Genomic DNA, 14,240 nt, shown 5'->3' on the forward strand with positions numbered 1-14,240 from the left:
GAAGGACATGTCGCACAGTTTAAATGATGCTGTGGTTCCAAAGAGCTGTGATGCAATGTAGGTCTTTCCTACAGGTTTAATCCACACAGCAGAGACACTGCCTAAGTTACGCTGTGGTTTGCACTGCGCAGCAGTGGAGATGCGTTGGTTCTCCTGGATCCACAGAAGATGGCAGAGTACTTTAAGCCCACTTACAATGGTCCAGAATGGGGTGTCACCACTTGCCAGGTTAGACTCAGAGATGGCAGAGTCCAGGTACAGATGCAAGGTTGTTGAAATCCTGGTGTGATCCTGAGGCTTCAGATCAGGAAGCCAGCCACCTAGCCCTTGGAGTCACTCCTGGTTCTAGAGATGCAGTCTAGTCCTTCTCACCCAGTGAAGAGGGCAGCAGGCACTAGGTCAGCATAGCAGGGCAGCAGTTACTTCCGAGCAGCAGTTCAGCAGTGTGGCAATCCTTGTAGGAGCACAGCAGTCCTTCTTCCTAGCACAGTCTCGACAGGTCCAGACAGTTACTGAAGAGTTGACGGCTGAGGTCTGGTATTTATACACAGCTGTGCATTTGAAGTGAGTGAGGAGACGCTTCTAGAGCCTTTTCTTTGAAGTGCACAGGCGCCCTGACTTCCTCGCCCTGGCTCCAGCCTAACTACAAGGGGTTTGCCGCTTTTTGTGTGGAGACTGGACACAGCCTATTCAATTCTAAGTGGGGTTGGGCCCAGCTCCTTCATTCTATCCTGTCAGTGATGGCTTATCCAGTCACACTTAAGCTTCTGGTTGTATGTGAACATCTAGGAGGAACACACAAAGCCAAACTGTGACCCAGAGACCCAGAGATAGGTTGCAGGCACCAAATGACTAAGGCAAGAAAACACCAACTTTCTAAAAGTGGCATTGTCAGAACTGTACTTTAAAGTCTGACTTCACCATTAGTTAGGTTCTTAAATTGCAATTCCAGAGACACCAAACATGAAAGGTTTGCCTATTCCTATCTGGATTCACGCTTACAAAATGTTATAAGGTAATTCCAATGTTTTTCACTACCAGGGCATGTAAAACTTAAAAGTGCATGTCCTACTTTTAAATATATCGCACCCTGCCCTCTGGGCTGTCAAGGGCCTACTCTAGGGTTGAGTCATATGTATTAAAAAGAAAGGTTTTGGTTAGGCAACAGCTTTCTTTTGCCATGTAGGAATGGCATTTTAAAGAGGCATACACAGGCTCTGCAACAGCACTCCCTGGGACATGTTTAAAGTGCTAACCGCGTGTTTGGCACAATCAGTGCTGCAGGCCCGATACTAGCATTTTTATATAGAGGCCATGAGCACATGTTGTACTACTTCAAAAGGGACTTACAAGTAATTTTGGATTGGATATAACCCAATCCATCATGTTATTAAGGAGAGAGTACAAGTACTTTAGCACTGGTTAGCAGTGGTAAAGTGTGCAGAATCCGAAGGCCAGCAAAAAGGAAGTCAGCAAAAAAAGGAGGTTTGAAGGCAAAATGCTAGGGGGAAACCACACCAAGGATGCCAGGCCTAACATGTAGCATTTCTTAAAGTTCTTAAAGAAAGAAAGAGAAAGAAACGAAGAAAGAAAGAACGGAAGGAAGGAAGAAAGAAAGGAAGGAAGAAAGAAAGATAAAGAGAATGAGAGAAAAAGGAATAAAATACACTTTTTTTTTTATGAGAGCCCATTATTATAGAAACTAAATCATACTTGGCCAGTAAATAAAATGAGCATATGGCCACTTAGAAGAGGCCATTTCGTGCAGTCCAGAATTACAATTTTTCTGACCTAGACTACTATTCTTTTTCTTCTCTCCATTACAGGGACACTTCTGCAGCTCTGGTTCAGCTTACCCTGTTCCGTGTCCCATTGGGCAGTACCAGCCGACCAGTGGCGCTGAGTCTTGTATTCCATGTCAGCCAGGGTTTTACTGCCAGGTGCCTGGAGAAGCAGAAAGATGTCCTGCTTTTTCCTACTGTCCTGCTGGTATGTAATAAAATCTCCCTGTCTGACTGTCAGATTTGTGTTTGAGAACGATACAGAAACAGAGGTCCATGCATGAGGTGATGTTTATGCGAGTTTCAATGAATGAATGCATTTTATGTAAAAGTTCAAAGTTTAAAATTACTTTATTCGGATAAGACCGTATCCATAAAAGCACAGTCACATTACAACTAATTAAAAATGCACAACTTCATTTTATGTAAATATAGCAATTGCATTTTGAGCCCTGTGCCATTTGTATTTATTAAAGATTTTAGAGTAGCAGTACACCTTGCCAATGCCACTTCAAAGCATTGTAGAGAGGGAGAAAATCAAAACAAAATGAGGTTCACCATCCAGAAAAGCCACCAGAGTCCTCCTGGACGCACAAGAGGAATTTACTTCCAGCCTTCCTTGATCATCCTCATAAAGCAGTACCGTGACATGAGGCTCATGGACTTTAGTGCACCAAATGTAACCCGACCCACAGCTAGTATTAATATACTGCTCTAGATGAGGTGCAGTGCACCCATCAAACCCCTGGACACCAGTGTCACTGCAACTTCTGCACTAATGTAATTTACAGTTCTCCAAGTCCCTCATTCCACTCGTCGTTCCTTCTCGCCTCCCCCCCCCCTGCTCTCCTCTCATCGCCTTCATCTATTTAATACTCTCTTTTCTATCTCATTTATCAGTCTCTCTCTCCCCCCTTCTGCCTCACTCACTCATCATCCTCATCTTCTTCCCTTCTCTCCTTATTTCTGGTTCCAATCTCTTTCTTTTCGCTTACCTTCTTTTAATATCCATATCTCCTTTCTCTTTCAACCTCATTTTCTTCTCCCATTCTGTCACCTTTTCTTGACCTCCTGCCCATTCTTTCACCCTATCCTTTTATTTAATCCCTTTCCTCACTCTTTATTGTTTCCTAATGCTCTACTCCCTCTGTGCCCCTCCCCCTGAAAAGTAAACACAGCCAAGCACCTGGCATGCACTGTGAAAAAAACAATAAGAACAAGCAGCCTCTGAAAACAAATCCTCTGGTGCAGGGCAAACTGAGCCCTCTCCCACTTCTGGCCCCAGTGCATTGCACCCGATAGTAGCTATGCCCCCTGCCATGGCGGCTGCAGGAAAGCCCATTTGTAAAGTTCAGTTTTCAAGTGTCTCCTGAACTACAGGGAATAGCTTCCCCAAATAGGCAAGTGCTGAAGTTATTTATTACTTTGAACCCTGGGCTTGCAAGCACCTTTTCAATGTATTATCCCCCAAAATATGCATTGTTAGACCAGGTAATTTAACAAGGATGACATATTTCTAGCAGGGTGATAGTGATGTGTCAGCTTATGAAAATATCTAGGACCACTGCAAAAGTTTCAAGGCTGGTTTGATATTGTTCTGCTTCCGTAGTTGAGGCATACGCTGGCTGCTAAATTTTGCATGCTTTGTTAGTTGGCAATGATTTTCTACGGGAGGGCAGAATAAACCACATTGCAATATTCTAACAGTCCATGACAAAAGCATGCTTGAGCTCTAGTCGGTGGTTTTGAAGAACAGCAGGGTTTTACAAAGGAGCAAGAGTTGGAAATGTATTGCGTTGACCAATGCCTTAATTCGTAAATTGAAGCTTAGGCCTAATTAGGAGGTGTCCCTCAGGTTTTTGAGCTGCAGGGAGGCGTGCCGCAGTTAGATGACCATTGACAGCAGTCACTCTGAACTGTCCCCTACTATGATTAGGGCATCAGCCGTTGATCTTTTCAAACAAAGATAGCCATCCTTCATCCAACGATGGACATAATATAGACATGACACAATGCTAGTATTCTTTTCCATTCTGCTCTCTATGCATATGTTTATTTGCATCTCGTCTTGTACATGAAGATAGTCAAGTAATATAGCAAGTGGGAGCATGTAGAAATCAAAGACTGTCACAGAGTGGGATGATCATAAGAATCGCTTCTGAGCAAATGGATATTGTCAGTCGCAGTCATATTTGTTCACCACAAATCTCTATTATGAACAGAATATTTTTTACTCGCTTTCACCTTCCAAATCAGCTTGGTTGAAGAAAAAGTAACTCTTCCAGATTCTTGAATTCTCTTCTTAATGCGCATTCAGTCCAGATTGCGGTGCTTGGGAACTTACGCCCCGATTTAGAGTTTGGCGGAGAGGGTAATTCTGTTGCAACTACGATGGAATACCTGCGCTGCCAAACCGACGATCAGCCTGCCTCATTTAAAGTCAGTGATCTTTCATTTTTTTTTTTTTTTTTTTACAGACTTTTATATAGCGCGAACTAGACCCGAACTGAATCGGGTATCAGAGGGCTTTACATAGCACCAGTTACGTTACATGAGGACACGCATTCATTTTAGGCACGGGGAGATTAAGGCCCACATGCATCAAGCATTTTTGTAGTCGCAAACGGTGCGATTCCTTAAAATCGGCCGTTTGCGAATGCAAAAGTGCTTTTTGGGATGCATGAAGCAATTTTAGAATTCGTAACATTGTTGCGAGTTCTAAAATTGCGGGTGCTTTTAAGAAGTCGCATATGTGCGATTTCTTAAAAGCAATGCATCATTACTTTTACAAGTGGAAATTCGCAATTAGGGTGCCAAATTTACCGAGTGGTTGAACCACTCGGTAAATTTGGAAAAAGTGTTTAAAATGGTGAAAATGTTTTTTTTTCAACATTCATGTTTCACACACACATGTCACATGATGCGAAAAATACATTTCAGGGGTGCATGGGGGGGTCCTTTGGACCCCCCCCTGCACCCATGAAATTTTCTAAGTGCCACTCGCAATTTGCTGATGCCTTCCCATTGACTCCTATGGGCCTTTTGGCCCATAGGAATCAATGGGAATTGCGAAAATTTACTTAAGAATTCGGTATTCATTTGGGATTCGGTAAAAATTGCGATTTTTACCGAATCCCAAATGAATACCGAAAATAATGATGCATAGCATTTTGCACTTCTTAATTTGCGATTCCTTATTTTTCGCAAATTAGGAAGTGCAAAATGTAACAATGATGCATGTGGGCCTCAGTGATTTGCCCCGAATCACAGGAGGTTTTTTGGCTGTCGTTACCGAGACTCGAACGCAGATCCCCAGGTCGAGGTCAAGCGCCCTAGCCGTTAGGCCAGCTCCTCTCATTATGACGTCTCTACCACTAACATGAACCTCGAACAGCACAACAGAGTAAGGGCTAATGGAAGCTTAGCTCTGAAATGAAATAAAAATTTTATTTTTAGAGCACACTACGACCCAAGGGTGTCTAGGTGCTAAAGCTCTGGGAGACTGATCAACAAATCCAAGCAGAAGACTAGAGGTTTAAATATTGAAAAGCCAGGTTTTGAACGCTTTGTGGAAAGAGAGCAGATCTGTTTTTCTCTTAAGATCTGGGGGCATCAAGTTCCAGAGCTTAGCAGTGCAGGTTCTAAAGCTCCTGCCACCTCAGTTAGATCTGTTAAATCTGGATACTAACAGATTATGTGCTCCAGAAGATCTGAGTGTTCTACTGGGGGTGTACCATTGGAACCTTTGTTTAAGATACTTGGGTCCCACATCATGTAGTGCCTTGAGGGCAATGCAGAGGGCTTTGAAGTCTATGTGTTTTTAATAGGAAGCCAGTGAAGCCGAGAAAGTCCTTGGAAAACAGATTGAAACTTATCCAGAAGTCCACTGATGCTCATAAAAGTGGGGAGCTCTGTGTTAATGACCTTCTCTAGAAACTTTGTTGGAAAAGGAATCCAAAAGATCGGGTGGTAGCTATTAGGATCGCTTGCATCCAAGGTGGATTTTATTGAAAGAGGAAGGATGGAGGCTCTTTTCAACTCTTTTGAATAATACTGGTCTCAAACATAAAATTAAAGATATCTGTGTGGTGTTTGGATATGATAATTGGGTACAAGGTGCAGGATTCTGTGGGGACAGGGATCAAAAGGAGAGCTTGACTTGACCTAATGGAGTAAAGACTAAACAGATGCCATAGATAAGGATGAAAAGAAGGTCAGAATGGCCTTGTCTGATGTGTCAATTCCTTCAAGCACGCTAGAAAGAGAGTCTGTGATATTGTCTAGCCGGGGCGAATACAATGATGAGGTGGTTGCATTTGAATCCTGAGTGGCCAAAGAGACCGTCACTTCGGAGGGAAGATCAGGTGAGTAATTAGAAGAGAGCAGATTGTAGATAGACTCAACCTTGTTCTTGAAATAAGAGGATAAGGAATTACAGAAAGCCTGTTTGGTGGAGTTGTTTTTAGCTTTTGGAACCTTGGTTAGTTGTTTTAGTTGTTTTACCACATTAAAAAGTTCCTTTGAGGAGTTTAAAGAGGCTTGGATTTTTCCTGTAAAATAGCTGAATTTTGCTTTCACAATCATCTCCTTATGTGCCGAAATGGCTTATTTGTAGGCATCTTTGTCTATAGGGTCATAGTTGATGCGCCATTTCCTTTCCCGTCTACAACAGGCTTGTTTTTGGAGTCTAAATTTTTCGTCAGTCCAAGGTTCTGAAGGGGAAGTTCTGTGGTTATGATATACTTTCGCTGGAGCAAGAAGATTAAGAGTGGGGTTAATCCACAGATGATAATTGTTAGCGGCAGTATTGAGATCCATACTTGCCTCAGGTAAGGATGGGGCTAGAAGTGTATTTAATGTATCAGAGTATATTTTGTGCCATGGATGGCATGTCATCCGAGAAGATCGATGGCAGCTGCTCGGATTTATTGTTACATCTTTAGATGAAACATAACCACTCGATGATCGGACCAGGCAAGAGGAATAGGAGTTGAAAAGGAAAGATGGAGATTATCTGAGAAAATCCCATCTAATAGATGTTCTGCTGAGTGAGTGGGTCCTTTTACTCATTTTGTTAGACCTAAGCTATTCGAGGAATCAAAGAGATGGACTGACTCAATATCACCCATAATGGTGAAATCTGACTAGTTGGCATTAATCCCCAGTAATTGTCCAAAATTGTGGATAAAAGTAGACCTTCAATCAGGTGGACAATAAATAAGGACCCATTTCATGGTATAATGATTAGTCATTTCAATTTTGAAGGAGAGCACTTCACAGTCAGGAATTACCGAAGCAGCAAAAAGCACGCTTTAAAATGATTGTGGTAATCAACCACTCATTTTTTCCAATGTGGTCAAGCTTAAAAATAGAGTGTCCAGGAGGTGTTGCAATGATGAAATCAGGACCGAAGGTCAAGTCTGCCTATGTCTTAGTGACAAAAGCCATCTTGACCAAGTGCGCATCTAGAAAATCTGCAAACTCCACTGCATTCTTAATAAGCGACATTGCGTTGATTAATGTGCAGCGATAGTGAGTCTGGACTTTAGAAAAATGGATATTGGAGGGAGATAGAGAGTTAAGCACATGGATTTTATCCTCAGTTAGTGCTAGTTGACAGAACAGAAAGGGTATATCAGTCAAGTACTCTAAGGGATGTAGGATGGGGCCAGGGCATTTCCTACCTGTCAAGATTGAATAACTCTTCCTGCAAGTAGGGAGTAAAACCTCATGGATGGGAGGTGACACCGGCAGGGGGGCTGGTGCTGAGTGCAGTTTGAGCTGGGGCAGGTGCAGATGGGCTTGCCTTTGGCCACCTTATGTGCCTTTGGTGCACTTTTGTCTCTGCCCACCTGCTTTAGAGTGGGCAAACAGTTTTTGCTGTCTGTCTGGAGGTAAGGGGCGGGAAAAACTGCAAAATACCCCCTCACCATGGGAGAAAACTCCCATGGCGAGGTGGGCATTGTTTTGTTTTTCATTTTCCAAAACAAAATCCCACTTTTGGTTGTTGTTTTGAAAAATATACACCATTGCATGTTTGTGTGTGCACGCTCAATACACCCTGAACCTAGATCTGGGGCTTCCCGAGGTTCAGCTAGAAGTCAATCTTTTCCAAGAACACAAATCCGTCTTTTCATAAATGGCAAGGTGTAGGCCCTACCAGAGTTGGTTGGTAAGAGTTTGCTTTTCTCACCATCTGATGCAAAGAGTTTAAACGTCTTGTGGATATTGCCATCTCTCAGAACTACGTCGATGCTAACCACAGCCCCATTGCTCACAAGGAAGTCAGATAAAAAAACAGCAAAGGTGCACTCATGTCCTTATTTATGAGGCCTTGCAACACTTTTGCGCCACCTGTGCATCACTTTTTGTGACGCACCGGCGGTGTAAAAAATGCACCATGTTGCACCCTACTTACAAAGTGTCACATCTAGGCAGATGTGTCACTTTGTAAACCACTGCGCCACATTATTCTTGCGCCAGGTATAATGTATGCATGGTGGGCGTTCTTCCACAAAAAACCTCGTAGAAATGGCACATTGAAATCTATGAGATTTCAGTGCACGTCTTCTAGTACGCCATTGCTTCAATATCTTACGCCTGCCTCACAGCAGGCGTAAGACTGAACCACCGGCACTTTAAAAACTATTCTAAAAAAACAAGTCAGACTACTAGCCAAGGAAGATGACATGAAGGAACTGGAGTTCTCCAGCAGTAATATTAGGACACTAGCAAGATCCTATCAACATCAACTAAGCCAGCCATACCGCAACGCCGCCCTAAACAACACAATCTTAAAGCGAATCTTTTCAGTGAGACTTATGGTAACGCCTATAAACTATATCAACACGCTCTGGAAAACTTTAGAGGCGGTTTCTACTTGCAGACTGTGTGATCAGTATGAGGAATCTATGGTTCAACTGGTTTGCACATCTCATTGTTTGATCCATGCACTTCGCACTTTACTGAAACCTCTGTTTTTAAAATATGGAACACGTACTTGCACAGGTGCCATGAAACTTCTTTTCAACTTGGAGATCCCAATGGAACTGGCCAGATTAGCGAAATTTGCACAGAAGGTGAAAGAACTCTTAGGCAAAGCCTCAGTCATGGACTAGAACCAGTTGTCAGGTTTAACATATGATTTAGACCGATTTTATCTGTTTTACACCTTCTAAGTGCTGCTCTTTTTAGATGTATCTCTTTATGTTTTGGTCATGAATATTAGATTAATTAATTATGCATCAACCAGATTGAAGAAAGTGAGTGGTGGAGACACTTTGCTTGATCTCTTTTGTAACAATTTTTATTAATTGACACAATAAAATGTATTAATTCATTCATTCACTGAACCCACAGCAGTGCTGGAGGTGTCACGCTTCAGACACAACTTCAGCAATGCGTCAGTTTTGTACTGACAGATAGGTCAGTAATACTGACTTATCTGTCATTCCTTGTGACATATTACATCATATAGTAAATATGACGCATCAATCATGTTGCAAGGAGGGCACAGTGAAAACTGTTGCACCGCTGTTTTTACGCAGCATTGCAACAGTTTTCATCAATAAGGCCTTCAGCTTTTTATATCAAAAAATGGCTGCTGAGATTTCACTGCTACTCTTTTTATCCTTAAGGAATTTAAACCTCAAAACGTCAAAAGTCTCATATCATCACACCCAATAGCTCCACCACCATTTGCCCCCACAAAATGCATTCTTCTACAACTGCACCTCCTGCATTCCAATAAGTTTTCCTTTTGCCTTTCTGCTGTGACACGTATTGCCAGAGTAAGATGGCCTCTATTGGGCATCATAACACCTCTATTGATAAGAAACGAGCAAATCTATCCAAGAGATGTCTCAGAGTTGGAAGTAACTAGAGCATCCTGCTCAGCAGAATGGTATAGTCAACCATATCATACTCAGAAGAGAAGCCTAGGAGGATCAGCGCATGTGTGGAGTGTATGTGTAGAAGAGTAATTGTATGTACATAAGATTATTTGTGAAATCATGTTTGTGTAAATAAAAAACAATGTGAATGTCTTTAATGAAGACTATGAGCATGTAAAAGGAAGAGAAGCACATATGTGATATTGTCAGAGACGTGTATGTGTGTGCTGCATGAAAATTCTGTGTAAGAATGAATGCAAAGAATCTGAATAAGTTAAAGCTTTTTTTTTAAATAACCGATGCATGTATAGTCACTTTAGAGAGATGTCTCTTTTTTTGCCTAGGAGCAAAAGGTTGTGAAAAACAATTGTGTATGTGTATATTTGTGCATATGAGAGAAGTGTGTGCATGAGTGAAAAACAAAATGATCGCATTTCCACATAGAAATCATTGCAAGTGTGTTGTACAATGTAATGTGTGTGTGTGTGTACGAGAGAAAGATATAGAGTGCAATCGTATGCCTTTTTACATTTTTAATTCTTTCTTAACTTCTTATTAGGAGCCCTGTTCCCCATAACTTGTCCAGATGGAACATTCACTCCCAAAGAAAAGATTGGCTTGAAGGACAAGAGTGAATGTATACCTTGTCCATCTGGCTACTACTGCAGGTAGGTGCAACAACGGGCTGGTATGTAGAAAGGAGTAAGACAGTCAGGGTAACAGACAGGGACAGTTTGGAAACCTTTCAAACACACTGTGTGGCATTCACCTAATAGGTGTTAGCCTTTCTGTGCCATGCGTTTAGCACAATTCCTGCAACTGTAGAATCAATGTGACTTAATTGAGGTAGTAACTTCAATGTGCTTTTCATTCATGCAAATTCTTCAGTTTTATTTCCACCGCACTGAAGGCCTGACAAATTAAAACACCTTGAAAGAGTCTTCAGCACACACATAAAACGTGATTATTGACATCACACAATGATACTTCTGTGAATGACCCTGGATAATGTCCAAAGATAGATGTGTAATCATTACTTAAATCTCAACCTGTCAAAAACAGGGTTTCTGTTAATCTCCCTCCCAAAAATACAGCATACCTGTCGTGGATTGAATCCTGCACTCTTCTGGACTGTAAACCAACAATCGTTAATAACACCAAATTCCTGGGTTTCATTCTCAATAGTAGAATTAACCTTTCCTCTCTCTCCTAAACTGTTATCTCATTCCCCTTACCACAGACCACCACTTACCCCTGTTGTTGATGTCCTCAACACTCCTCTCGCCCAATTAACTTCTCTCACCACATCTTTTGAGATCTTAACTCACCGATCCCCCAGCACGCCTCCCATCATGCCCCCTGCTGACGTTCTCCACATCCCTCACGCCCTTCTAACTCCTCTAAACACATACCCCGAAATTTCAAATCACCTGTCCCCAATCAGGCCTCCCATCTCGTGCAACAGCTGTATCTCACCCTCTACCCCTCCCACTCTCCTCCCTCACCCCCTCACCAAAGACCTCCTTTTGCAATTAACACTGAACATTCCCAGTCCCCCTCCTCCTCCCCAACTGAGTTCCCCCTCACTTTAATCACCCAGACCCTTTGCAACTTAGAACGCGATCTCTCTGCATTGATGTGTGAACTCTCTCGACTTAGAGAAGTTTTCAATTCCCCAAACACCAATGTCCACCTCAATAGTGCTAACCCCCCAAACTCTGGTTAAAATAAAAAACACAAATTACAATTACAGGAAAAATGCCCATAGGCCTCGACACACCTCGAAAAATCCCTTCCCGTCTGACCTCCCTGAACTCTGCAACTCATACCATCCTAGTTCAGTAATGAACAACCCTCCTCCCCTACTCTAACATCCTCATTATCCAAGTGATAAATAAAACCCCCTCCTCACCCATCTCCCCCAGGCCCCCACTTCAACGCACCACGATACACTCCTACCCACCCCCCAAAATTATCACCAAACCTCTCGCCTACTCTAATATCCCCGCTATCCTAAGGATGAATAGAGCCCCCTCTTCACCCGTCTCCCCTAGACCCCCACCTCAATGCTCCACTATCCACTCCTGCCCACCCCCCAAAAGTATCACCAAACCTCTCGCCTGCATCCTCGTTAACTGTCGATCCGCTGTCGGACATGTTACTAAAATCGCTGAAACTATCCCTAGCGAATCCATTGACTTCGCTTTCCTCATTGAAACCTGGCTTAATGACCATTTAACGAGCATAATCAACGTACTCTCCCTTCCCGGATACTCTATCCTCAAAAAAGACAGACCCATCAGAATAGGGGGTGGTTTAGCCATAATCTTCAAAAATGAACTTCAGCTCTCCCTTGTCAAAAACTCCGACCATACAACCTTTGAATACCTTGTAGCTGAACTAAAATTGCAAGGTTCCCACTCTATTTGTCTACAAAATATCTACCACCCACCTGGAGATCCTCTTCCCTTCGTTGATCTGACCTTCTAACTCAATCCTCAATTTCCAGTTCCAATAACCACTTCCTTGGAGAACTTAACCTCCACTGGAATGATACTGATGATCCCAGATTTGGCCTCCCTGTCCAATAACATCCCCATAGACTGGTCCGACCACCGCCTCATACTGTTCACCATACCATGGGCCACGCAACACCCACTAAAATCATTAAACCTAGGAAATGGATCAGAAATCTAAAGCTTACACCCTATGGAGATTTGGAGTCTAAACTCCAAGCCCGGCTTTTCCTCACTCCTCTCCCCCAAAAAGCAAATGCACTCACTGAACACTTTAATAAATCAGTCACTAGCCTTACTGGCCCGCCCAAACTAAAAAAATCAAAGGAATATCCCATCTAAATTGTGGTATAATACAGAGCTCAACAGCGAAAGACCCTCACTAAGATTAATGGAAAGACATCCTTCGCCCTCACATCTGGCATGCCTCAGACTATCTAGATCCACATGCAAAAACATATCTTTAACAAAAAGGCTTCCTTCTTCCGTACTCAACTTGATTGGGCCAAAAACAGACCCAAAGAATTGTTCAACATCATTTGTAACCAAACTTCCTCCGCTCCTCCAAAGCTGATTGTCTCTATTGCTAGATGTGAAGAAATTGCCCACTTCTTCTGGGAATAAATCGCCCAAATTGACCAAACCTTCCTTTTCATCCCAGATCCCAACCAACTTCCAACACTCTCTTGACATCACCTCTAACATTCATTCCACAGTCCTCACATCCCCTGATCCCACCTCTCACTCACCCACTTTGCCACCTCTGCCTAACTTCCCCCCATACCTACCTACTACCACACCTCCCCTTAACCATTCGTCCCACTTTCCCACTGTGGCACCTTTTGAATCCAACACCCCGACCCCCAACTCAAAAACAATGCCTCCTGGCACACTTTCCACCCTGTAACTGAACTCGAAGTTTCCAAAATAATTGCTAAACTAAAACCATCATCTCATACGAAAGACCCCGTCCCTTCCAAACTTGTCGAAGACCTCAAGCACATCATTACCCCATTCTGGACTAAAATCATCAACACCTCCTTGCCCTGGCCAAGGGGTTTGTCCCTTTCTCCCTCCAACTTGGTCAAATCACCCCATCATCAAATACCCAAATGCCGACCCCAATGACCTGAACAACCTCTGCCCTATCTCTAACCTCCCCCTACTTTCCATAGCCCTTGAAAAATGTGTCCTGCTCCAATTAGACAAACACATTGAAAACTTCAACCTACTAGACCCCCTACAATCAGGCTTCGGAAAAAGCTGCAGCACCGAAACTGCCATGCTAAACATTGTTGACAACATATACCACTCCCTTGACAATAGCGAGTCCTGCCTACTTATCCTCCTCGATGTCTCCACAGCGTTTGACACAGTCAACCACCTTGCCCTACTTAATGTGCTCAGCGTCGCTTCGGCCTCAATGATACAGTCCATAAATGGTTCGTCTCCTACCTCCAGCACCGAACAGAGCAAATCAAAATTCATGACTGCCTGTCTAACCCCACTCCACTCTCCCTATGAGTCCCTCAGGGATCCATTCTCTCTCCCTCTCTCTTCGATCTCTTTATGGAACCCCTCACTCTCATTCTAAAACAAGCCAGAATCAAATACCGCCTCTATGCTGATGATACCCAACTCAACTATAAGATAAAAACCTTCTCGGATATCATTCATCTTAATAATATCCTCTCCAAGTTTTAATCCTGGTTCCAATCAAATCATCTTAAACTCAACCCTAAAAAAACAGAAATCATGCTTTTCTCCCCAAAAAAGAACGCTCTCCCCATCCAATCCTGGATTTACGACCTGAACGCCCTCAACTATTCAATCACCCTGTCCAACTCCGTTAAATCTCTTGATATCTACATTGACAAGAGCCTAACTCTCAATGCCCACACCAAAAACTCGGCTAAGGGAGCCCTCACCCCTCTCCGTCATCTTAAGAAAATTAAACCCTTTATCCCAACTGACGACTTTAAATGAGTTGTTCAATCGCTGGTCCTCACGCAAATTGATTATGGCAATGTCATTCTCTCCGGAATCCCCAA

General features: G+C 42.9%; 1 protein-coding gene across 1 annotated transcript in view; it reads left to right on the forward strand.

Moving 5' to 3' along the window:
- LOC144824222 (uncharacterized) overlaps positions 1-14,240 on the forward strand; it is a 652,050-nt gene that overhangs the window by 316,216 nt on the left and 321,594 nt on the right. The window contains exons 15-16 of the mRNA XM_078683370.1: positions 1,827-1,989; positions 10,233-10,341. Of these exons, the coding sequence (XP_078539496.1) occupies positions 1,827-1,989; positions 10,233-10,341 (272 nt within the window). The remainder of the gene's footprint in view (positions 1-1,826; positions 1,990-10,232; positions 10,342-14,240) is intronic.

This window comes from Lissotriton helveticus, chromosome 3_1 (assembly GCF_964261635.1).
Source record: "Lissotriton helveticus chromosome 3_1, aLisHel1.1, whole genome shotgun sequence".
NCBI classification, from domain to species: domain Eukaryota; kingdom Metazoa; phylum Chordata; class Amphibia; order Caudata; family Salamandridae; genus Lissotriton; species Lissotriton helveticus.